The 24024-nt window shown below is 55.9% G+C and overlaps 3 protein-coding genes across 4 annotated transcripts; 1 reads left to right on the top strand and 2 right to left on the bottom strand.

The window, feature by feature from the left end:
* Positions 1 to 4532: 4532 nt before the first annotated feature.
* Positions 4533 to 5163, top strand: IL17B (interleukin 17B). The gene is made up of 2 exons (XM_059483859.1): positions 4533 to 4792; positions 4914 to 5163. Exons 1-2 carry the CDS (start codon positions 4533 to 4535, stop codon positions 5161 to 5163), a joined length of 510 nt encoding a protein of 169 aa, XP_059339842.1.
* Positions 5164 to 6174: 1011 nt separating this feature from the next.
* Positions 6175 to 9150, bottom strand: PCYOX1L (prenylcysteine oxidase 1 like). Of its 2 annotated transcripts, none has more exons than XM_059483680.1 (6): positions 9036 to 9150; positions 8596 to 8802; positions 7991 to 8165; positions 7701 to 7912; positions 7472 to 7612; positions 6175 to 6957 (listed from the first exon to the last, which is right to left on the bottom strand). In XM_059483680.1, exons 1-6 carry the CDS (start codon positions 9148 to 9150, stop codon positions 6299 to 6301), a joined length of 1509 nt encoding a protein of 502 aa, XP_059339663.1. In that variant the 3' UTR covers positions 6175 to 6298. The 2 variants fall into 2 exon arrangements, with proteins under 2 accessions (XP_059339663.1, XP_059339664.1); XM_059483681.1 differs by having other exon boundaries at positions 8596 to 8752; positions 9036 to 9086.
* Positions 9151 to 11919: 2769 nt separating this feature from the next.
* Positions 11920 to 23178, bottom strand: GRPEL2 (GrpE like 2, mitochondrial). Its single transcript, XM_059483610.1, has 4 exons — positions 23057 to 23178; positions 18874 to 19042; positions 17696 to 17777; positions 11920 to 15767 (listed from the first exon to the last, which is right to left on the bottom strand). Exons 1-4 carry the CDS (start codon positions 23122 to 23124, stop codon positions 15409 to 15411), a joined length of 678 nt encoding a protein of 225 aa, XP_059339593.1. The 5' UTR covers positions 23125 to 23178; the 3' UTR covers positions 11920 to 15408.
* Between the last annotated feature and the right edge of the window lie 846 nt (positions 23179 to 24024).

Here is a 24024-nt window from a genome sequence, read left to right as displayed (position 1 = left end):
TGCTGCTGTCCCCCAGCTCAGCTCTGCCTCCCGACACCCGAATCTGCTATTCGGGGATGCGAAGGGCGTGATTTACAGCAGCCCCGAGCACGGCCAGCTGCCCGCCCGGGGAGCTGGATTGGGGCTGTATAAATAACATTTATTAATAATATTGTGCAGCGATGCCGAGCCCGGGCCAGCCAGAGCTCGGGCTGCCAGCGTGCTCACCCCTCCTGCCCGCAGCACTGGCACCACGGTGGGGCAATGCCCCTTCCCTCCCTCCTGCCAGCATGAGGGATTTTGGGGCACTGGGGGCACAGAAGAGGAGGGGTCCCTGTCCCACAGCCCAACCTGCTCGATGCCGGCAATAAATTCCTGTCCCCCCCGCCCAGCCGTGCCTGCCTCTGTGTTTATGCAATGGCAGGAGCCGGCAGAATGAAGCACTTTTTGTTTTTGCCTTTTTTGAGAACGGGGAGTTTAAATTCCCACCAAACAATGTTCTTTTTCCAGCAAGCTTAAAATAAGCTTTTTTGGCTCGGCTGTCTCTGGAGCCGTTGTGCAAATAAGGATGTGAGCTCCGTGCTGTGGCGGGGCCAGCAGTACCTGCCAGGGGGGTTCTGGGGGGCTGACCCCCCTCCCAGCACGGCACAGGGCTGGCTCTGGCCAGGACAGCTGCCTGCAGCTTTGCTTTGATGAGTGGAAAATGTTGCTCACGCAGAGATAGGGATGAGGCCGTGCTGGAGCCTCCTGCCAGACCCGCCTGTCTGGCTGGGCCGGGTGTGTGCTGAGCTCAGGTGTGCACAAACCCCACGAGGAGCTGGGCTCTGGGGCAGCCTGGTGCCCAGAGAAGTGGCCGTGCCCTGCAGAGTGGCACCAGCCATTGCCCAGTGCAGATGGAGGGGATGCAGCCCCCAGTCCAGCAGCTCCCACCCCTGCAGGGACATTCCTGATGTGGGAAACTGCACAAGGCTGTTTTCTGCCAGCCTGGAGCTGTGGCCTGACGTCCCCCCGTTCCCTTACCTGCAGTCCCTGTGGTGTGCTCTGCCACATGATCCCTGCCAGCACATCCCTGCTGCCAAGCACAAGCGCCACACAGATGCCCTGCATCTCTGGGGCTGGGGTGGGTTCCACGAGGCTTATCTGGCAAGTAAACACCTGGGTTCACTCAGGGCAGGTGGAGCTTATCTTCACATCCACCCCTGCCCCATTTGGATCCCTGTTCCCCATCTCCAGGCCTTGCTCTCCACCCAAATTTCCCATGGCAGTGTGGCAAAGTGGTGACAGCAGCAGGGATGAGCACAAACCAAACCTGAGAACACCTCTCCTGTCCCCTGTGGGTAACCCCAGCCCTGCTCTCTCAGGGATGGCACTGCAGCCAGGATGGGCACACGGAGCCCCCACACTGGCCATGGCCCAGCCTCCCCATCCCAGCCCCTTCCCCGGGCCAGGCCAGGGGGGAAAAGCCTCCCACACCCGCCCCCGCCTCCCCCAGCTTATCAAATTTGGCCATGTCTGACAAGGCCTGGTTTCCTTTTCACCAAAAAAGATCAAAACTGGGCAATTGGCTGCCGGCACAGATGCCTCTGCGCCTCTCTCATGTGTAAACAGCATTGCCGAGCGCTGACACAACGCTCGCCTTGCTCGGCACACGCAGGCGCCCGGGGCTGCCACCGGCCCTGCCACAACCGGGTGAAGGCGCTGGGTGCAGGCTCTGCACCCCAAAAATGCTGCTGGCCAAAGGCCAGGTGCTGCCATACAGCTGAAGCACAGGCAGGTGGGTACAGGGCTCCCCTGGCAGGGCCTGAGGTGACAAACGGGACCCTGTGCTCAGATCCCAGCCCAGGTGCTGAGGTGACAAACGGGACCCTGTGCTCAGATCTCAGCCCAGATCCTGAGGTGACAGTGGGACACTCCATGCTGAGATCTCAGCCCAGGTCCCAAGGTGACAAATGGGACACTCCATGCTCAGATCCCAGCCCAGATCCTAAGATGACAATGGGACACTCCATGCTGAGATCTCAGCCCAGGTGCTGAGGTGACAAACGGGACACTCCATGCTCAGATCTCAGCCCAGGTGCTGAGGTGACAAACGGGACACTCCATGCTCAGATCCCAGCCCAGGTGCTGAGGTGACAAACGGGACACTCCATGCTGAGATCTCAGCCCAGGTGCTGAGGTGACAAACGGGACACTGTGTGCCCAGATCCCAGGCCAGCGCACAGCAAAGCCTCTGGAGCTGTGCTGGGCTGTCCTTGGGGGTGCTAATGTGGGCTGGGCAGGGGGAGCAGCCAGGCTGGTCCCTGCTGCACCCCAGGGCTGCCAGGAGGAGGGGACAGCGTGAGCTGGGGGTGCAGAGACCTTTACCCATTTATGGGGGTTCCCAGAGGCACAGTCCATGGATGGGAAAAGGAGGTGGAAATTTCCCTCTACCCTACAAAGCTCGAGGGCCTTGGGATCCCTGGGGATGCACAGGGAGGCGGGAGGAGGAGGAAACATCCCAGGGAGCAGGGCAGAGCGTGGGGAACAGCGGCGGCATCCGCCTGAGGCTGGGGCTGCAGGGGAGGAGACGGGAGGGATGGAGAGGAGGAGGAGGGATGGAGGAGGGATGGAGGGCGGGATGGAGGTGGAGGGATGTACCAAGGGATGGAGAGGAGGGATGGAGAGGAGGAGGAGGGATGCAGGGAGGGATGGAGGGCGGGACGGAGGGGCGGAGGGATGGAGGGGCGGGATGCAGAGGCGGAGGGATGCACGGAGGGATGGAGGGCGGGACGGAGGGCGGACGGATGTACGAAGGGATGGAGAGGAGGAGGAGGAGGGATGCAGACGGGAAGGACTGGCAGCGGTTGGGTGGCGGACAGCACCATCGCGTGGCTCTTGACCGCACGGACAGCGACAGAGCAGGGAGAGCAGTGCCAGCCCTTGTCCTCTGGACGGGGAGTTACAGCCTGCACCCCCGTGCCTCAGTTTCCCCCGCCGCAGCACCCTGCACCGCGGTGCCCGGCCCAGCACAGCCAGCCCGCCGCAGCCCCAGGGCCAGCTGTGGCACAGCTGCTGCGTCCCCATGCAGGAGCTGCAGGACAGCGCAAGGGAAGGGTTTGGGGACAGACGGACCAGGGCTGCAGGGAGGGATGGGTGCCACCACCTCACTGCTGGGCAGAGGGGCCTGGGGGCTCCTGGGGACATAGAGCTGTGCTGGGGGTGGCTCACAGATGGCAGCAGGCCCTCAGCCCCAGGTTACCCACTCACCTTGCTGCCAGCACAGGGCACAGCCACCATGCTCCTGCTGTGAGCCCCTGCTCCGCCACCCAGCAGCCGCGTCCCTCCGGTCTGTCAGGGCTGTGACCGTGCTGGTGACACCGAGAGAGCCCAAACGCCCTCCCCAGAGCGTGTTATTGCCAGGAGAGCCCCTGGGGGCTGCCTGCTCCGCAGGGAACCCACCACTGACCACACTGACCGCGGGCAGCACGGCCAGCGCTGGGGCGGGGACGGGTGGCCGAGTCCCAGACCACGCTGGCCCCCTGCCCTGGCTGCTCCCAGGCTCCCTGGCACCTTGGGCACCGGACACACCTCTGGCAGGGCACAGCCCGGGGCTGGGGCTTTCCCTTTTTAGCTGCCCGGCTCGCAGGGAGCGGCCGCAGCGCAGAGAGCAGCCATGGAGCGGGCTCCGAACCTGGTAGGTGCCTCCCCAAATCTCAGGGCTTGCTCCTCGCTTTCCTTCCCTAACAGAATGATTTGCATGCGTGTTTACCTGGGGTTGTTGCTGCTGTGGCCTGCCAGGGCCATTGCAGGGTGAGGATGCAGCAGCCTGGGAGAGCAGAGCCATGGACAGACAGACAGACAGACAGACAGCCGGACAGTGCGGCTCCGGCCACCGAGCCTCCCTGCCCCTGCACTGCACACCCACGGGCAGGGTGTGGGGCAGCCTGGGCCGCTGCAGGGACACGAATAGCAGTGAGCAGGATTACAGAAAGGAACCTTGTTCCCTGCTGGGCAGCCTGCCGGGCAGTGGCAGCACATGGCTGCGAGGCTGGAGGCAGAAGGGAAGGAAAAAAGCATCTTTTCTCTCTCACCGTTCCTCAGAGCACAGAGGAAGGGCTTGGATAAAGATCTCGTTATTGGCTGTGTCATCTCTGTGAGGCTCCTTTTAAAGCAGAGGCTGCCCAGGTACAGCCTGAGCTGGGTCACTCCCCACTCAGCTGCCTCAGGGTGGGCAGGGAGGGGACAGGGCACGGCTCGGGCAGGACAGGCAGGGGCACTTTGGGGAACACCAATTGCCAGCTGCGAGCAGGGTGAGGGGCAGCCACACGCATCAGCTCATCATGAGTGTGCCCACCATCCCTGCAAACTGCCCTCAGGTGCTTCTCACCTGCAGGCCAGCACTGCCTTTGGGCACTGAATGCGCCACCTCAAAGCCAATGTGGTCCTGCCATCACCTGGTGACCCCTGCGAGGAGGGAGGGCTCCCCTTCCATGCTAGTCCTGCAGCACAAGCAGCCTCTCACCATCCTCATCCTCCTTCTTCCTCAGCTTCTCCTCTGCATCTTCACCTTTGCCATGGTCCTGGTTCCCACAGCCAAGGACCAGAGCAAGGCAGCCAGGGGCAGGAGAAGGGGCCTGGCACGGGCACCCACAGCCCCCCCTGGCCTGGCCTGGGCCCCGGAGGAGCCCTACAGCAGCATGGCACAGTACGAGCACAGCATCCAGGACATGGTGCGCCAGCTGAGGAACGGCTCCGAGCCGGGGGACACCAAGTGCCAGGTGAACCTGAGGCTCTGGAGGTCCAACCGCAGGAGCCTGTCCCCCTGGGCCTACAGGTGAGCTGGGGACAGCCAAGGTGGCTCTGTGCCAGCACGGGGGCTGTGGCAGGCTGTGATGCAGAACCCATTTCACCCCAGCACCATCTCTGCAGCCTGGTCCTGTCTCCCTCTCCTCCAGGATAAACCACGATGCCTCACGGATCCCAGCCGACATCCCCGAGGCCCGGTGCCTGTGCAGCGGCTGCATTAACCCCTTCAGCCGGCAGGAGGACCGCAGCATGGCCAGCATCCCCATCTTCAGCCGCCTGCCCGTGCGCCGCCTGCTCTGCCCGGCCCCGCCGGGGCACAGGGCACAGGGCAAGAAGTGCCACAAGAAGTACCAGATGGTGATGGAGACCATCGCCGTGGGCTGCACCTGCATCTTCTGAGGCTGCAAAGCTCACACCCTGCAGCTCCCCCAGTGCTGGCCGTTCTACCCAGCTTGCTCTTGCTTCCCCAGCTTGCCCGGCCCTTTGGGAGAGGCAGCAGGGTGAGGGGAGCTCCCTGTGCAAGAGCTCCTCAAAATCCCCCTGCAGAATCTGTCAGCCCTAGCCCCAGCCCCAGCAGCTGCTCTGGGACACCCAGGGCAGAGGCAGCCCTGGGATCAGCATCAGGATCAGCATCAGGATCAGGATCAGGCCTCCTCCCTTCCCAAAGTCCCCACTTCCCTTTGTTTGCTCCATTGCTGCAACAGCTCCTGGCAACACCCAGCCCTCCCGTCCTTCCCAGCCCTCCTGTCCATCCCAGTCCTCTCCAGTCCTCCCATTCCTTCCCAGACCTCTCCTGTCCTCTCCAGTCCTCCCACAGGCTCCTCTGTGCCAGGCTGGGCAGCCCAAGGAGCTGGGCAAGCTGCTGGTGCTTTGGGCAGCTTCTGAGGTCTCAATAAAGCGCATTGCTGGCCCTGGTCTGAGCTGCCCCTGCCTTGGCCCCTCACGCTGCCCCTCTGTCTGCCCAGCTTCTCCCACAGAGGCTCTTCTGCCCCCCAAACACAAGCCTGGACACCCTCAGAAGCACAGAGCACCTGGCAGGAGCTGTGAGAGCCCTCCCTGCATCCCTGGGGCACAGGAGCAGGGTTGGTTGGGCTCCAGGCATGGGAGAGGCCCTGGCATCTCCAGCCCTCCCTGTGAGGCTCCCAAGGGCAAAGCCAGGAAGGCAGCAGAGACTGGTGGGAGCTGGGAAGCTTGGGGGGACCCATCTGCTGCCAATGCCAGACAGCCTCAACCCTGAAAACCCCCCAAGATCCATCCCAAAGCCCCCCAAGATCCCTCCCAAACACTGTGGCCCTTTCTCAGGAGAAGGCACAGGCTCCTTTCCAGCAGAGCCTGGGGTGAGGGAACAGGGAAACTGAGGCACACAGCACAGACACAGCAACACTGGACAGGAACTGTATTCCTGAAGGCCTTCAAGTCATTGGGACACAGCCTGTCCCTTGTCCCCCAGCCCTCCCTGGCCTCCCCAAGGCAATAAATACTCCCCAAACTACCACACACCCCAAAGCTCCTGGCCCAGCACCCCTCAGCGGCCTCACAGCTCCGTCTTCACCTTGTGCATCAAGTCCTTCTGGTCGATCTTGTCCAGCTGCTGGTGCCAGCGGTTGTAGGCCAGCAGGGCCACGTTCTTGGCGGCCACGGCCGTCATCTCCATGGAGCTGGCCACCCACTCCACGCCGCTGAGGTAGAAGAGGCTCTCGTGGAGCACGACGGGCGGCAGCGCCTTGGCGGCGTCGTAGCGCGGGTACGTCGGCCACTCGGCCACCTGCACCGAGTAGTAGGACCTGAAGAGCGTCTTCAGCTGGGGCTTGTCCAGCGGCCGCGGGGACAGCACGCGCCACACGGCCGCCTCCTGCGGCTGCTTGCGCCGGAACGCCGCCGACACGTTGACGGGGCAGATGTTGTCCATGGTGTGGAAGAAGAGCTCGGGGGTGTCGGTGGTGAGGATGCTGGTGAAAGGGAACAGCTTGGGGTCGGGGAAGCCGAAGTAGGAGGAGTTGAGGTAGCCGTGCACCACGGAGGTGACGGAGGGCTGGAAGGATCCAGGCAGGTCGGCGATGGGCGGGTCGAAGTTGTCGAAGGTGAAGTTGCTCCTGCTGGGGTGCAGCGGAGTCGTCAGCACCACCAGGTCGTAGAAAGCCGAGCCCTGGCCTTCGGGGCTCTCGTAGTGGACCTGGTACAGGGCTCTCCCCTCTGAAGAGAGACAGGGGACAGTCAGGAGCAGCCCTGAGCCCCGGTGGTGCTGCCCTGACCCTCTTTTTCCCAGCCTGACCTCCATCCCCTGGTTTCCAGCACATACCACAGCACCTGGTGGTTATGGATGAGTTTCTGATGCCTTAGGCTGGCAGAAAGGCTTCATTAAGACATAAAATGTTTCCAGAGAGGCCCAGCCTAGTGGGGCAAAGAGGACTGGGGGAACACAGGCCACATCCCAAGCCCCAGATATTTTTCTGCTGTGGTGGAAGGGGGAGAGAGCCTGCAACAAGGATGGTGCCACAAGAGAACCTGATGGACCTCAGGAGGGAGGGAGGGCAACCTCAGGGCTGAGGTTGGAGCTGCAGGGTCCCCACTGCAGAATCAGACAAAGGGAGAAGGACAGACCCTGAGGCCCTCTCCCAAATGCCTCACCAGGACCAGGATGCCCTCCAGCCACAGCACTCCCAAGCTGCCACCACCAGCCTCCCACCACAGCCGTGCCCAGGCTCACCCGAGCGGTGCAGGGAGATGCCTGTCACCCTGGCTGAGATGACATTGGCTTTGGTCAGCTTCAGCAGCCCTGAACACACCAGCTTGTTCCCTCCTTCCACGGCCCAGGTGCTGCCCTGGGCTCCCGCCAGCGACATGGCCCCTGCAGAGAGGAAGACGAGGGTGGCTCCACAGCCTGGCCGCAGAGGGGACACTGAGCAGTGTCACAAAGCAAGGGGAGGTGGCTTCACCTGCGAAGGCGGGCACCAGCACGGACTGGCCGTAGCTGGAGCGAAGGACGGCGGCGATGACATCGTCCACGAAGCGCTGGGTGACACCGACCTCCAGCAGGGACTCGGCCACCGAGCGCTGGGTCATGTTCACAAAGGCCTCCCCGCCCAGCGAGCGCAGCAGCTCCTCCAGGCTGGAGAAGGCGTAGCCGTGGGCCTGGTACTTGTAGATCCTGGAGGGGACAGGAGCAGGGGGCACCGGTGATGCCCTGGTGCCAGGGACACCCCCCCAGCCCCACGGGCTGTCCTACCTCATGAACTTCTCCATCACCTCCTCCACCCACATCTGCAGGCGCAGGAAGCTGATGCCATAGTGCCACCAGAGGCGGAAGAGGTTGAGCAGGTACCAGTCGGTCTCCTCCAGGACGAAGTGCTCCCCGCTGAAGATGGCGCTTTTCCCGGCCACCTCCCGCCGGTGCTTGAGGCCTGCGGGAGCACAGGGAGCGTGTGGCTGGGTCCCACCCTGGGAAAGACCGCCACTGGACACATCCCAGCAGGGATAGGGGCAAGGATGCTCTTGGAGGAGCATCAGGAATGAGGGACCCCAAGGCACGGGTTCCCAGCCACATCATGTTGGGGCGTCCCATGGAGCTGCTGCTGCCAACTGGGACAGACTGGCAGGAGTTTGTGAACAACCACCCAACACTAATGCCAGCAGACCCCTGATGGTGACCACCCTGTCCCCTTCCCTCTCCTGGGCACAACAGGAGAGACAGCAAGGGGATCACCACATTCCTGGCTGCCAAGGGGGACTGGCACAAACCCTCCCCACTACCCCAAGCCCAGAGCCCGGGGGTGTCCAAACACCCCAGCCCAGCGAGGCAGGCCATGCAAGCGCTGGGATGCCCAATCTCACCCAGGATCTTGACGAAGTCCTGCATGTGGAGGCTGAGGGCGTGGATGGAGGCTCCGCGGCTCTCATACTGCTGCTTGTTGACGGTGACGGTGGCCAGGCGCCCTCCCACGCCCGCCTGCTCGTACACGTCCAGCTGCACCTGCGGCCCGAAGTGCTGCTGCAGGAAGTACGCGGAGGCCGAGCCCCCCAGCCCGGCGCCCACCACGGCTGCGGGCGAGAGCGGCCAGAGGCCGGGTCAGCAGCGCCCCGGGGCCGAGGGGGTCCCGCCGCTCCCCCGGCCGCGGCGGGGATGGGGATGCGGGGATGCGCGGGGACGGGGATGCAGGCTGCGGAGCGCAGGAGGGGTACGGAACGCTCGGTGCCGGCCCCGGCGGGGCGGGGAGGCGGCCCGGCGCTGCCGGTGCTCCCGGATGCCCACCCCACCCGGGCATCCCCCGTACCGATGGAGCGCGGCGCAGCGCGGGCGGCGGGCGCGGCCGGGAGCGCGGCCAGGAGCGCGGCCAGGGCCGGCAGCAGCGGCAGCGGCAGCGGCAGCGCGGCGGGCGGCGGGGCCATGGCGCGGAGAGCGGCGCCGGCAGCGCCCGCCCCGGCCCGCCCCTCCCGAGGCTCGGCCCCCGCGCCCCCCGCGCCCGCCCCGCCCCGAGCCCGGCACGGCCCGGGAGGCGGCACCGGGCAAGGCAGGGCGGGGAGTGGCGCTGAGGGGACACGGGGGACGGTGACACCCTGCGAAAGCCCCTGCCGGCATCCCCCTGCCGGCATCCCCTTGCCAGCATCCCCCTGCCGGCATCCCCCTGCCGGCATCCCCTTGCCGGCATCCCCCTGCCGGCATCCCCCTGCCGGCATCCCCCTGCCGGCATCCCCCTGCCGGCATCCCCCTGCCGGCATCCCCTTGCCGGCATCCCCCTGCCGGCATCCCCCTGCCGGCATCCCCCTGCCGGCATCCCCCTGCCAGCATCCCCCTGCCGGCATCCCCTTGCCGGCATCCCCCTGCCGGCATCCCCCTGCCCTCCGCTCCTCACACGCGACCCGCTGCGAGGGTCCGGCCTGAGCTGCCCCGGCAGCACCGCGCTCCTGCGAGGGCCCCGGTGTTGCCTGAGCACCCTAAGCACGTTTTCCATGAGCTCCATGTGCTCCGGGTGATGCTCACGCAGCTCGGGCCCTGGTGCTGCCAGAGGAGGTTTTCCATGGCTCCATGTGCACCAGGTAATGCTCACACAGCTCGGGTCCCGGCAGAGCAGAGCAGGCTGGGTCCTGCCCGCCTCATGCAGCAGCAAAGGCGTTTCCAGCTTTCGCTCGGACTTTCTGCCCTGGGCAAAACAAGGAGCCTGACAGCGAGCGGTTTGTGCCAAGGGCATCCCACGGGAGCCCGCTGCTCCTCGGATTACAAAGGATAGCAAAGGCTGAGTAAAAACTCTCGAACAGGTTGGACATGTAATTACAGACCCAGAGCCTGCTCCAGCCCAGGGCTGGCTCCTTACCAAGGGACAGAATTTTGTTGGAGAATTCATCACTTTGTCTCCAGGAAACACAACACGAGCACAGGCCCCTTCCTTTCCCCAGCCAGGAGCCACTCCAGACTTTCTGCATGGGGAGCACGTACAACCCTGAACCTCAAGGCTGAATATTGGGGTGGGCACAGACAAAAATTACCCCTGCTCAGCTTCCCCTCACAATGGGCAGGATCACACTGGGATGGAGACATGATGATCCCAAGCAGCTCAAAACACAGCACGCAAATATCTTTGCAGCACATCTCGGGTTTTAACAAGCTCTTACTTAACCAGCCTGATTTCCCCAGGGCTGTGGGTGACAAGAAATGCGCTGTGCACACAGCAGGGCTCCCAGGCAGGTCAGCACTGCTCCCAGTCCCCACCCTGCTCGCAGGAGTTTGGATATTTTATCATGCCATAAGCAAAATGCTCTGCCCCAAGCTCTGAGGCTTTGCTGCACATGGTGGTTTGAGAACTCCCAACTCTCACTGTTGCTGCAGAAAAGAACCAGCAGAGCCAGAAATTGCCTAATGGCAGCAGCAGGATTTCCTGGGCTGGATGAGGAAAAGCCCTGTAATGGGCCATCCCCCCTGCAGCACGGCTGCCTTTGCTGGCAGACCTTTAGCACGGAAATATTGATCTCACCCCCGTAAAGGCTATTTGTAAATGGTCTTTTGCAAATGCTTTTTATTGCAGGGAGAAGTGCCCGGGGGCATCCGGAGCTGTGGCAGAACAAGGCCCACCCACACCAAGTGCCACGGTGAAAGCAGGAATGGAGGCCCAGCTATTTTTGCAGAGAAGGAAATCTGTTACAAACACGCCCTCACAGAGAAAGCCTCGTCTTTCCTCCCACAAATCCCTGAAATCACAGCCTGCCTGTGGGTACCAGTGTGAAGGTACCCTGTAAATTAACCCACCCTTAACTGCAGTGCTGCACAATCCCTGGATTGCTGCAGCACAGCACACACAGGGGCAGTGCCAAGCAAAGATAAACCCAGAGATCCAGATTTCAGCTGCTGGCAGAGCTCTGCTGAACCAACCACCACCAGAGGCTGGCAGAAAACATTTCTCTCCACTCTCGTCCAGGAGCAGACACAGCAGAAGGTGTGGAAATGCCTGGGCAGGTTATCAGTGCAGGAATCACTGACACCATCCCTGGGTGTGTTATCAGTGCAGGAATCACTGACACCATCCCTGTGTGTTATCAGTGCAGGAATCACTGACACCATCCCTGTGTGTTATCAGTGCAGGAATCACTGACACCATCCCTGTGCATGTTATCAATGCAGGAATCACTGACACCATCCCTGTGTGTGTTATCAGTGCAGGAATCACTGACACCATCCCTGTGTGTGTTATCAGTGCAGGAATCACTGACACCAACCCTGTGTGTGTTATCAGTGCAGGAATCACTGACACCATCCCTGTGTGTGTTATCAGTGCAGGAATCACTGACACCATCCCTGTGTGTGTTATCAGTGCAGGAATCACTGACACCAACCCTGTGTGTGTTATCAGTGCAGGAATCACTGACACCATCCCTGTGTGTGTTATCAGTGCAGGAATCACTGACACCATCCCTGTGTGTGTTATCAGTGCAGGAATCACTGACACCATCCCTGTGTGTGTTATCAGTGCAGGAATCACTGACACCATCCCTGTGTGTGCATTTCTGGGAGTCCTCCTAAAACACCATTAATAAAATGCTCAGCCAAATGCTGCTGTGGCCCTGTCACAATGGGACCAGAACAGCCCCAAACCTTCCCATGTGCAGGCCCAGCTGGCTGGAGTTGGAATGAGCAGCAGTTTGGGGCAGGGAAAAAGGCAAGAGAAGTCACTGCAATTCTTCTGTTTTATTAGCAAATGGACAGGATCTGGACAGCTAAAGGAAATCAGACCTTTCCAACATCAACTCAAATGTTGTTGTCAATTTCTTGCACTGCTCCCACACATCTCTGTCTTTCATACAGCCAGAACCTTTTGGTAAACAAAGAGCACAGAAACACACAAAAATTACAACATATACACATTTTCCTCCCACCTCAATGGCCTTGGGTTTTTGGACATTAGCAACGCTTTGTTCGTTTGACTTTGCAAATAATAACAAAACACCTCGAGTTTTAAAATAAAAAAATACTACAATATTCACAATATAAAACTTAAATACTTTTTTTTTTTTTTTTTTTTTTTTTTTTTTTAATTAGGGTACTGCTAGGAGCTATTGAGTGATCACAGCTCTCCCAACAGAAGCGCTGCTGCTGAAGCACTGGAAGTTCATGTTCACAAAGCAACATCCATTTCATTCTGCACTGCTCCTGGTCAGAGTTCAGATCTTGCCATGCTCATGACAGTGCCACTGGAGACTTGTCCAGGTGTGGAAATGACTAAAAGGTACATGACACTTCTCTCCTCTGCTGTTCCTGCCCTGTTCATGTATTCCTGTGTTTTACTGAACAGGCACTGGATAAAGTGACTGCAGAGGAGCAGCTCAGTGCCCTCCCTGCAGGAGTTACAGAAACAGAGCAGAAAAGGCAGCAAGAACCAAGGAGAAATTCAACCCACCCTTCCACAATCTCATCCAGGACAAAAAAACATCATTAAGTGTGCTTAAAAGGCAAAAGAATCAAATTTTACCTGTGAAATCTAGATTCTGTGATGGAATCCAGGTTTGGTTATTTCATTTTCACTTCACCTTTCAGAGGAAGCAGAACCTGGGACAAACAACAGCTAGAGGATTTATCTCTTTGGTAACATCTGTGAATGTCTCAGCATTGCCTCAGTTTCACAGGAACCATAAAACCTGACAGGATCCTGGAGAAGTTTTGGAGGTTTCACTGGGAGAAGAACTTGCCCCAAATTAAACAGGGCCTCTGTGAGGGTGGGGAAGATTGCAGAGGAGCTGGATCCCTCAGAGCCCTGCTGCATGCAGCCACACTGCAGTGCCCCCAGACAGACAAACTGATAAATCATCTCTCAGTACAGACAGAAGGTCTGGAGTGCATTTGAGGGTATTTCCTTAAGGCAGAAGTGGGTGAACACTGGCTGAGGAGACAGGCAGAGTTGGCAAACCCAGGTTGGACTGGGTGGCTGTAACATTTTTTTCACAGTCCAGTGGCTCCATGGGTGAGTTTAAAGAGGATTTGGATCCCATCACTCCTGGTCACACTCAGCTGCAGCCTCTCTGTGACAGAAAACTGTCTGTAGTGTAAAATGCCTGTGCTTCTGTTTGGGTCTTTACAACTAAAGTTTCACTTTCAAAGCTGGTTTCCAGCTCTCCCCTCATACTGCAAGACTCAGCTGATACAGCAGGGGCTGAAGAGGCAGCAGAGACCCCACTGTTCCAGCTGAGGACATGGGCTCCTCACTTTTGAGGAAGAACAGCCACATTTGTAGTGTCACATTTCATACTTTACCATTCTTCTCTGGAGAAACAGCGTACCCTGGTGACCTGCTCAGCACAACAATGGATAGGAAGTCCTGTTTACCTCTGAAACTTCCAAAAACATGGCAATAATACAAGACACTGAACAAGGTCTGCCCATGAGCTAAAGCTGCCAGAAGTGCTGTTTCAGGGCTGAAATCTCCAGAACCTGCTGCACAGAGGCAGAAACCCACACTCCAAAAAGGATCCACTGCAGACTCACATCACATCTGCCACTAAAAAAGGTTGCACGGAGCAGGTTAGAAATGTGCAAATTACTTAAATTTCTGGGGTGCCAACCCACGAAACTGCACACAGCCTCCCCAGGTGAAAGACTGGCAGTATTAAAGGCCGTGACAATCCTGAAGTCCACCACAAAAGGGTTTTTCAGCTGAAGCGTCTAAAGGAATAAAAGAATAATAAATTTTTTTTCCAAACCAGGGATGGCATCCACTCTAAAAGTAAAGCACTTTTGGAAGTGCATTTGTCAGGTTATGGAACCAATTCCAGAAAGTAAAAAGGAAGGAACGAACAAATCAGTAAAAAAAGCTGAAAACCAACCACTCCTGGTTTTGTGGCTTAACTGTTCTTCTGTCATTTGACTGCTTGCTGCTCTGCAAAGGGTTAAATTCTGATCCTCCTCATGACTGCATCCTTTCAGCTGAGATAAATGAACTCCCAGGCAATAGGGCCAGTGGGAAATACATATGTGCTGTGACAACAACATGCCTCCAACCAGGAGGACAGCTCGAGGTCAGCTTTCACTTCCTCAGCCTTCTGCTTCTCTTGCTTTCTTGTCACTGCTGCTAAAATTGGTTCAAGGGCACTTGAGACTTTGGAGCAAAGAAGGTTTTTCTCCTTGCATCAAAACCCAAAAGGTTTCATATTTACTAGGATCACTGAAAGAAGAGTCAGAATGTGGACTGGAAGTTGGTGTAATCTGAGGATCTCTACTGGAGAGCTGAGAAAATAGAACAGTGCAGATTTCCTGCTTAAGGGCACAGCTCCATTTTGCCAGCAGCTGCAACAAGAGCACATAGTTTATCATGCTTGAAAGCTGCACAAATACCCACCAGGGAAGAGAAATTACTCTCCTCTAAAACATACATTTGGGTTGGAGATTAAGAGATGTGAGGACAGTTTTCTGGCTCCACCACAAATCACCATTCCCTGTTTTACCTTTGGGAACAAAGAGTCAAGCTGGAATTTTACCTGGAGAAGGAATATTAACATTAGTCTGACCTAACAAGTGAATTCTTTTTAAACCCTCATCTCTATTCAACTCTAGTACAACAGAGATGCCATGAATTCCAGATTGTTTTCCTGAAGCAACATAAGAAAAAGCTGCCCCTAAATGTTATTTCAAGTGATCATCTTCGCCCCATCTGAGGGGTGTGGGGACAAGGGAAGACATCAAATCCAGGTGGCAATAATACTCATCCCTCTGGACTTTTCCCAGTGCTTTGCACATGAAAAGCCTCACCACATCCCTGTGAGGTAGGTCAGTATTATTAACAGTCCCTTAATACAGCTGTGGAAAGTGAGGCAGAGAAGTTCCTTTCCTGGAGGCCACTGCAGGAGATGGAACAGGGAGACAAGAAGAGAATTTCCCTTTCTCTCCACATCTCCTGAAGAGAATTTCCCTTTCTGTCCACATCTCCCCTTTCCCCATACAAACCATGGAGAAATAAGCAGAGAAGGAGGAGGCTACAGCGCCCCGAATTTCTGACAAACAGCAGGACAAGCTCCAAGGAGGATCATAAAATACGCGAGTACCTCAGAAGGAACGGCGGCGACCCCGAAGCCATCCCACAACGCAAACGCAGCTCAATAAATAAGTAAATACACAATCTGCGACTGTCCCCAGCCCAGCAAGGTCCCAGTGGAGCAGCTGGAGCCCTGTCACTCGTGCGCCTCCACGGCCACGCCGACCAGCGCGTGGCGGATGGTGCGGCCGTGCAGTTTGTAGCCGTCCTGCGTGACCAGCGCCACGGTGCCCGGCCGCATGCCCTCGGCTGGCACGTGGCAGATGATCTCGTGCTCGTAGGGGTCGTACCTGCCCCCCACGGGGTTCATCTTCTGCAGGCCGTGCTTGGCAAAGACGCTCTGCAGCTTGGCCTCGAGGAGGGACAGCCCCTCGTAGATTTTCTGCAGGGCGGGGCTGGGGTCGCTGCGCTCCTCGGCGTGGCCCACGGCGCTCTCGGCCGTCTTCTCCAGGATGTCTGCCACCTCCACCAGGTCCCTGCAGAAACTCTGGATGCCTGCAGGAAGGAAGTGAAGGACACCTTACAGAACATCCAGAGCTCCAGCACCAAGGGCAGACAAAGGCACTGTGGTTTGAAGGCAGCTTTAAAGCTGCTCATTGATCTGAAGTTAATTTAGCAAGACCAGGAAGTGTCTTTTGATTGCTGGAACCAAAGCTTCAGCATTAAAAGTAATCTAAAGATTCCCCAAACCAAGGTATATGCAGGAAATACACATCCATCTATGACCATATATATATTTGGTATTCCTGACAAAACAGAGCATTAATGTCTCACTCCAAACAGTTTTTTGCAACTCGGATTTGTCATTTAGGACTCTGCTCCACATCCCCTGCTCCAGTCCCACTGACATAATTTTGTCACACAAATGCCCATTCCACAGGGAATAAACACAATGGGGGGAAGCAAAAACAATGCATGGCTATTCAGAAGTACAAAATCCCCAATTTATTCATAGCTTAAAACCATTGTGGAAGGACTGAACCAAAATGGTCCTTGGGTTGGTCATGAAAAGCCAGGCAGGTTTTGTCATTTGAAAATACTGACAAAAGGGTTAGACTGGCTGCATTTCCAGCAGTGGTTTCTTGCACAGTGCAGAAATTCCAGGAAAAGCTGCCTCCCTCAGTTACATAAATGTCATAACTCCCTGACTGGAATGACACATTAGGGAAACAGAGAAAACGAGGCAATAGTCAGGTGCTGTCTGCAGCTGTACATGTGAACAAAGGAGAGGAAGGAGATGCAGCAAAGCAGCAGACAGAAGCCCAGCAATTACCACTCATTTCATGGAATCAGAGTCATTCAGGCTGCTCAAGACCTTTAAGATCATCAAGTCAGCACTGCCAAGGCCACCACTAAACCTTTCACAGCCTTCCCAACACCTCCAGGGATGATGTCCCAACCTCTTCCCTGGGCAGCCTGTGCCAGTGCTTGGCAACACTCTCAGTGAAGAAATTTCTCCTAAAATCCAATCTAAACCTCCCCTGGCACAACTTGAGGCTGCTTCCTCTTAGTCTTACCTCTCAATTGGGAAAAGAGACTAACTCCACCTTGCTATGATCTCCTTTCAGATTTTCCTTTTATCTATATATCTCCAAGTCTCACTCTGTGAGCAATTTCTAATAAAGAACTTATTTCTTCTTCATGCTACATATCAAATCCCAAAAGCTAAAAAAACCCTCCCAAAATCAATCATCCTGTTGTTGATTATCTCCAAACTCAGCAGCCATTTTATAGCACCATGGGTGGAAAGTAAGAAAATACAGCAGCTCTAATTTCAAGGCTGCTAGAATTAGCTAACAATAAACCTCTTGAGATTCATGCATTATGGAGAAAAACAGTTTTTCATTCTCAGAGATGGCTCTGGCACAGTGCAATGCCTGAACAGCACTTTCTTCCTCCCTCACCTGCTTCTGCTGCCAAAGCTACAAATTCAGCTTGTTTCACTGATGCTAAAATATTTCTCTTAAGACATTTTAAACATCTAATCTAGAGATTGACAACTACTGCCCCAGGCTGCATTTACCTCCAAAGAACTGAAGCACAGGAGGCTGTTAATACAGAAAAGGAGATCACAACCTGATGACACAGCTGAGTATAAAATGCACCACCCTGCCAGAGCCAATCCTCAGCACACAGCAGAGCCTGCATTTTCAACCAAGTCAGCAGAACTAAACTCAGCTGCAATGGGACTATTTAAAAAAATAGTCCCAATTCTGTGATTCTGTGGGTAAACCTGATAGGACAGGACACAGCTGGACACAGAGAAAAAAACAGTGATTACGCCCAGATATCAAGAGTCCAGGCCAAGCATCACAGCAGGCTTTGAAATAAACGTGGGAGGGCAGGACAGGGGGACAGAAAGCTGCTGATCAGCATTTTCTGCTCAGGCAGGCCAGTGCAGTAAACACAGCTCTTCTGCTTACCAAAGAGTTTGGCATCTTCCACAAACTTCTGTGTTCTCCTCCGGACATTTTCAGAATCTGCCAAAGCTCTGCGGTATCGCTCCTGTAAGCAGAGGGGACACATCAAACCTGCAGGTGAAACCCTCTCTGACACTGCAAATCCCTCAGGAAGGCTTTAAAGAGAGAAGATTGTACTGGGCTGCTGCGTTTTCATACAAAGACAAGTCTTTCCACTGATTCACCAAAAACTGCAACTCTTTCACAAGACTCAAGGCTAAAAAATGTTCTGGGCACTGAATGGCTGAATTCAGCTGAACAGCCATGGTCAGGCTGCTGCTGAGATCCTGCTCTCTCCAGCAGGCAGCTCTGTGACAGCTGATTTCTCACTCAGGGCAGCATTCTCAGGGTGATTATCTCCAGAACAGCCCAGTGCTGTGGCATTTAATCCTCCCTCTGTCACGTGTGTTCTTCAATATAGAACCTGATTTCCATCACACACAGGCACTTAAAAGGGCTTCCCTTCTCCGATAATCTGGATCCAGTGTGACATAAAGCTGTTAAGGAGTGTCCAAAGGAGGGGCATGAGGATGGGGAAGGGTCTGGAGGGGCCACGGAGGAGCAGCTGAGGGCACTGGGATTGTGCAGCTGGAGAGGCTGAGGGGAGACTCCTTGGGGTCTGCAGCTCCTCCCGAGGGGCAGCTCCGATCTCTGGGACAGGACCCAGGGAAGGGCTGGGGCTGGGCCAGGGCAGGGTCAGGGTGGATTTTGGGAAAGGTTCTTCCCCAGGGATGGGCACAGCCTGAGGCTGCCAGAGCTCCAGGAGGGCTTGGACACCACTCCAGGGATCCCAGGCCGGGATTCTGGGTCTGTGCAGGGCCAGGATGATCCTGTGGGAACTCAGGATATTCCATGATTCTATGCCAACATGCGACACTAATCAGCACGAAGCTACTGCCACAAGGCTGTGCAAGAAGTGACCAGCTCCAAGACACAGCTTTTCCTGCCAGGACCACATCATCAGTGCCCTGCTGCAGGCACTGCTGACAGATGGTGTTTTGGGTGGAATTTCACCCTCTCACATGCAGGGCACAGCTGCTCTGCAGCTCTGTGTGTGTGTGTCACAGCATTTAGGGAAAAATTCAGGGCTGAAAAACAGACCAAGCCAAGGGGACTGAAGCAAAGGCACCCAGCACACTCACAGTTAAATCCCGGACTTGCTCTTCCAATTTGATGGCTTTGTGCTCCAAGGCACAGTCAGAGAGGGGGTGCTTGGGCTCCTCACTGGGCTCCTCTGGGCCACACTCGTCTCCTGTGCTCCTCTGCTGAGCTGCAGTGCTGAAAGCACAGGGGCACCCTCTGAAATACAAACTAGGGACACAGAAACAAAGTTGAGTAACTTCAGGGTCCATGAGAATTCAAGATTAGTGTCAGCATTAAAAGCAGGCTCTCTTAAAAGAGGTACGCAGGGTTCTACACACAATTTTAGTTCTTGGAAAACACAGACAATCAGCAAAGAAACACAAAGAGGTGGTTTTAATTTCTTTTATTTTAGACTAACACGGCACACAGAGGCTTTACTCCACTTCTTTGGCATACCTTCAAAAGAGTCAGATTTTCACAGAAACACAGAATGAAGTTGGAAAACACCTTCAAGGCCACCAAGTCCAACCTGTACCCAATCGCCACCTTGTCACCTGCCCAGAGCTGTGTGTGTCACATCCAGTCATTCCTTGGACACTTCCACCACCTCCCTGGTCTTTTCCAACATAAATAATTCTGTGATTCCCTGACTGTGTTTCACGCCCCTCTTACTACACTTGCTTTTACAAACCAACCTAGACAGGGCTCATTCCTGCCAGTGTGAGCCTCAGCTCCACCTCCCTCACACCAGGAAGAATCTGCAGAACAAAGGAGAATTTACTTCAAACCAGCTCCACCCAGGAAACATTTCAGTGCACACCTAACATGGGAGGGTGTATTCTCCTTTTCTGGGAATACCTGGGATCTTCCTCTGAGCAAAGCTTTCAACACCCCCATCGTGCAATGTTTTATATCCCCTCTGTGCAATATTTTCCATTTATTAAGTGCATATCTACCTCGTGAAAGGGAGCAGAGCCCAGAAATCCCTGTGCTGGCAGCAGCTCCACTCCCTGTGCTTGTACAGAACAATTCCACTCTGCACAGAGACGTTAATTTAGACCCCAGAATCGATTGAGCTGAGTTCACATTACCAGGCCTGCACCATGAAGCATTCTTCCTCTCTAGCAAGGCTGCAGTGCTCAGGTTCAATGTCACACAAGTGCACAGAGTTTGTTCTGGGGTCTATCATGAAGCCTCAGTGCTCTTCAGCTCTTTTGCCCCCTTTACTCCAGTACTGGAGCTGAGCAGAATTGAGTCTCAAGGAGTTAAACCAGCTGAAAAAAAACCCTATAAAACAAGAGGACTTTTCTCTCAGTGTCCCTGAATTGGTCTGCTGATAGATCAGATCAGTGCAAGTGCCAGTACCAAAGAGAAGCCAAATATGTGAGGTGTGGGGCAGGGAGGAGGTGTCCCTGAGGGTTTAGACTGGCTCAACCCTCAAAGCCCAGCTCGAGAGATCTGTATCTGCCCCAAGACCACCAGGCATCTCCTCCCAGCCCTGTTTAACAGCCCAGATGTTTCCTCATTTAAATCCTTAATAGCAGGGTGCTAAATGTCCACAGCACTAATGACAAACTTCCTCTCCCCACCTGAGGACATTTGCATGTACAGTTTTTATTAAGTGGGGACTTAAAGCATCACCTGTATGTCAAACCAATCCTTTTCAACGAATTATGTGCCAGATACAAACCTCAAAGTGCTTTCTCTACTTACACTTGCTCTAGAGGAGGATGTTCTTCAGACTAATCTTTAAAGGGTTCCAGGAATGCCAATACAGGAGAAAAACCCCACATTTCATCCCTGGCTGCTGTTTGGGGCACAAGACCCCATCTTGAATGATTTATTTTGAATGATTTTTAAAATTCCTGTCATGTTCATTTTATTGACTGATTAACAGCACTTTATCAAAGTTAGAGAAAGTACATTAAACTAAAGGGGAGGACAGAGCAGGACCCCTTCACCAAACCTTCAAAAATCAATCTGAGGCTTTGTTTGCACATAAAAACGTCCATGGGAAGCAGCAGCTCCAAGCTTTATCCTTTATCATCTCACATTTCATTTCAAAGAGCTGCAGGGATGCAAATCAGCCATGCTACAGCTGAACCAAAGAACCTGAACCGCAGCTGAGAAATCTTGCTGGGCCCCTCAGAGGTGAAACTCCAGCGTTTTAAAAATAGGCTGTGCAGCTCAGTTAACTCCTCTGCCCCCCAGATGCCAAAGCTGGGGAGGTTTTTCCCTCTGCCGGCGGTTGCTGGCAGGGATGGGTGTGTTCTGCGTGGGAGAGGGGCACGGAGCAGCCGGTCCCTGCTGCCTACGTGGAGCAGGGAGCTGCCTGCATGGACTCCTCTGTGCAGCCTCTGAACCCAAATCCCAAATCCCAGAGCGCTCCCCCGAGCAGGGACATGCCCCGGCAGTCACATGCTGCCTGCAAAAATTATGGCCAAGAAATCCCAGCCTGACTCCAAAGCGAATTCTTCAGGTTTGTTATGCAGGGTTGAAAATGCCGTTCGATTGACTCCTTGCTGCAGGATGAAAGGAATTCTCCCCAACAAGTGGCAGGAGCTATTTACAGGCTGTTCAGTGACTGGGCTCCATCTTCCAAAGTTTGATCACAGCTGCCCTAAAAATAGGCATGGATCCCACGGGAGGAAGCTGACACATCCCGAAGTGACAGACACGTGGAAGTCGCGGGGCGTGTGAAGGGAGTTACACAAGTTGGTGTTACAGAAAGATTTACAAAGCGATGTGACAGAAAGCCAAAGAGATAAAAGAGAGGAGAGAAGTTGATTGCAGCCATATGGCTTAAGCCAATTGTCCTTCAAGATTAATATTTCAGTGATGAGAGAGGGTTTCTGGTCGGAGCTACAATGGTATCATCACCCCTTTCTGGAGCACCCGACCATTCCGAAGTGACAATCAGCTCTCTCTAACTCAAGGGTCCTTCCCCACCCTCCTGGAACACTCCCTCCTCCTCCTCCCAAATCAGCATGACAAAGCTCTCGAGTGCTGAGACACACGGGAACATCGGCACTGGATTCAGCTCTGATGAGGGTGCTTTGGAAGGAAATGTAATTACTGCCAATTCCTCCGCGCTGTTTCATCAGGGAGTGCCCGCAGAGATAATGCAGCGCAAGGAGGGGACAGTCCCGCTCTGGGGCGGCCGCACCTCGAGAACCGGGGCAGTTTTGGGTGCCAGGATGTGAGAAAAACCTACAGCTCCTAGAGAGGGACACACAGGAGGGTGAAAGACGCATTGCACATCTCACATCTCACAGGATGTGAGAAAGACCTACAGCTCCTAGAGGGGGACACACAGCAGGGTGAAAGACGCATTGCACATTTTTCAGGGGGGCAAAGCAGTTTTCACTCACGTAAGAGGGAGAATTTCCTGACACGCATCTACATTTAGTCCCAAACACAGCTGCCTTTACTATGTGCTGCAGATTTATTATATTTAAACAGTATTTTAGTGATGCTTCTAGACAACAACAACAACAAAATTAACAGGCATTTTGGCGTTTTTTCTTTTCACCTGCCCACACTTTACTCAAATAACCAAAGTATCTTTATGGATTTTTCTTTTCTAAGCTATATTCCATGATGTAAAAAAGAGCATGAGTGGACATTGTTCCTGTCTACATATTGACACAATTAAATGGATTCTCTTCCCGCGACCCCCCAAAACACACTGATAGCACATGGGCTGCCTCACCACCTGAAACAAAACCCGAGAAGCACATTAAACCTGAATAATTAATGAATAAATTAAAGAATAAGTGGTTCCGCCGGGCGAGACACAAAACCCACCCACAGTGGCAGGAAACCACCTCCCAACGTGACTTATCGAGCGCGGAAACGCTTTGCCTTAAGAATGAACATTAATTTCCAAAAAAAATCACTATTTCGGGAAAAGAGCTCGATTGTGGGGGGTTATTTCTGCTCCAGGGGGTTCTGAGGAGCGCACAACGGCAGCGCGGGGTTTCGGGGGTGAGATGGGGAGCGGCGGGGGATGGTGGAGCCCGGCGGGGTCTGGCTGCGGGTTGGGGTCGGGGTCCAGATCCGGGCCCGGGTCGTGCTTGGGCTCCGGGTGTGGATCCGCTCCCGCTGCCGCCCCCGGCGCGGCGCCCGCCCGGGCCCGGCCCCGCGGCGCTGCCACGTCTGTCCCCGACACCCCGCGGCTCCGGGTCACCCCTGTATCCCCGTCCCATCCCGGCCCGGCCGGTCCCAGCCCGCCCCACGTACCTGCCGGTGCCGGCCTTGCCGGCCGCGGGCAGCAGGGCCCCGAGGCGCCGCAGGGAGCGGGCGGCCATGGCCCCGCACGGAGCGGCGGAGCAGGCGGCGGCCGTGCGCCCGCGGCAGCGCCGAACTACAGCTCCCACACGGCCCTGCGAGCGCGGGCGGGCCGGCCGAAGGGGGCGGCGTGAGGGGAAGGCGGGCATGAGAGGAAGGCGGGCATGAGGGAATGGAGGGCGGAGAGCGCTCCGCCCGCCGCCGCACATGCGGCTCCGGGAACCCGGGACTCTGCTCCGGGCACAGCGGGCCGGGACCCGGGGTTTGGATCCGGGAACCCAGGACTCGGCTTCGGGCACAAGGGGCCGGGACCTGGGGTTTGGCTCCGGACACGGCCGTTCTGCCCCTATACTCGGCTCTGAGACCCAGACAGAGCTCCGGTGTGCCAAGGATCAGACCTGGACACGAAACACCGGATCCCTGGAGCTCGGCCCCGGTCACCTCTCCATCCCCCGGTACTCTGAATCAGACCGGGCCCGAGGTCCTTCTCCCGGTGGAGTTCGGACCTGGATACGGGTACACAGCTCCGGGTCCCTGGGCTCGGACATGGGTACATGGCTCTGTCCCTTGGGGCTCGGATCTGGTCCCCATAAGGCTCAGACCCGAACACAGCTCCCGCTGCTGGCTGGACAAGTTTAAGGTGATAACAGGACAGGTTTCACCTCTAGTTCAGGAAAGGACTGGAAGAGACCGCGAGTGTTCCTTAACCGTGATGAATAAACGTTAACCAAAGCCCAAAGCCTTGGTCAAAGTTGCGAACAACTGCGTGGTGAAGGATGAGGGGGAATGGCTTCAAACTGCCAAGAGTTAGATGGGATATTGGGAAGGAATTCTTCCCTGTGAAGATGCTGGGGCCATGACACAGGGTGCCCAGAGAAGCTGTGGCTGTCCTAGCTCTGGGAGTGTCCAAGGCCAGGGTG

The sequence above is a fragment of the Ammospiza nelsoni genome, chromosome 16 (assembly GCF_027579445.1).
Source record: "Ammospiza nelsoni isolate bAmmNel1 chromosome 16, bAmmNel1.pri, whole genome shotgun sequence".
NCBI lineage: Eukaryota > Metazoa > Chordata > Aves > Passeriformes > Passerellidae > Ammospiza > Ammospiza nelsoni.
Note: the sequence above shows the minus strand (reverse complement) of the source record. Positions and strands in the feature narration are given on the sequence as shown.

Excerpts from the sequence above, each read along its gene's own strand:
- GRPEL2 (XM_059483610.1), bottom strand. The coding sequence starts at position 23,124 with ATGGCCGCCCGCTCCCTGCGGCGCCTCGGGGCCCTGCTGCCCGCGGCC. Across the intron at positions 19,043-23,056 it reads GGCAAGGCCGGCACCGGCAG|TTTGTATTTCAGAGGGTGCC; the intron begins GTACGTGGGGCG and ends CTGTGTCCCTAG. Across the intron at positions 15,768-17,695 it reads GGAAGATGCCAAACTCTTTG|GCATCCAGAGTTTCTGCAGG; the intron begins GTAAGCAGAAGA and ends TCCTTCCTGCAG.
- PCYOX1L (XM_059483680.1), bottom strand. The coding sequence starts at position 9,150 with ATGGCCCCGCCGCCCGCCGCGCTGCCGCTGCCGCTGCCGCTGCTGCCG. Across the intron at positions 8,803-9,035 it reads CGCTGCGCCGCGCTCCATCG|CCGTGGTGGGCGCCGGGCTG; the intron begins GTACGGGGGATG and ends TCTCGCCCGCAG. Across the intron at positions 6,958-7,471 it reads CATCTCCCTGCACCGCTCGG|AGGGGAGAGCCCTGTACCAG; the intron begins GTGAGCCTGGGC and ends GTCTCTCTTCAG.
- IL17B (XM_059483859.1), top strand. The coding sequence starts at position 4,533 with ATGGTCCTGGTTCCCACAGCCAAGGACCAGAGCAAGGCAGCCAGGGGC. Across the intron at positions 4,793-4,913 it reads CTGTCCCCCTGGGCCTACAG|GATAAACCACGATGCCTCAC; the intron begins GTGAGCTGGGGA and ends CCTCTCCTCCAG.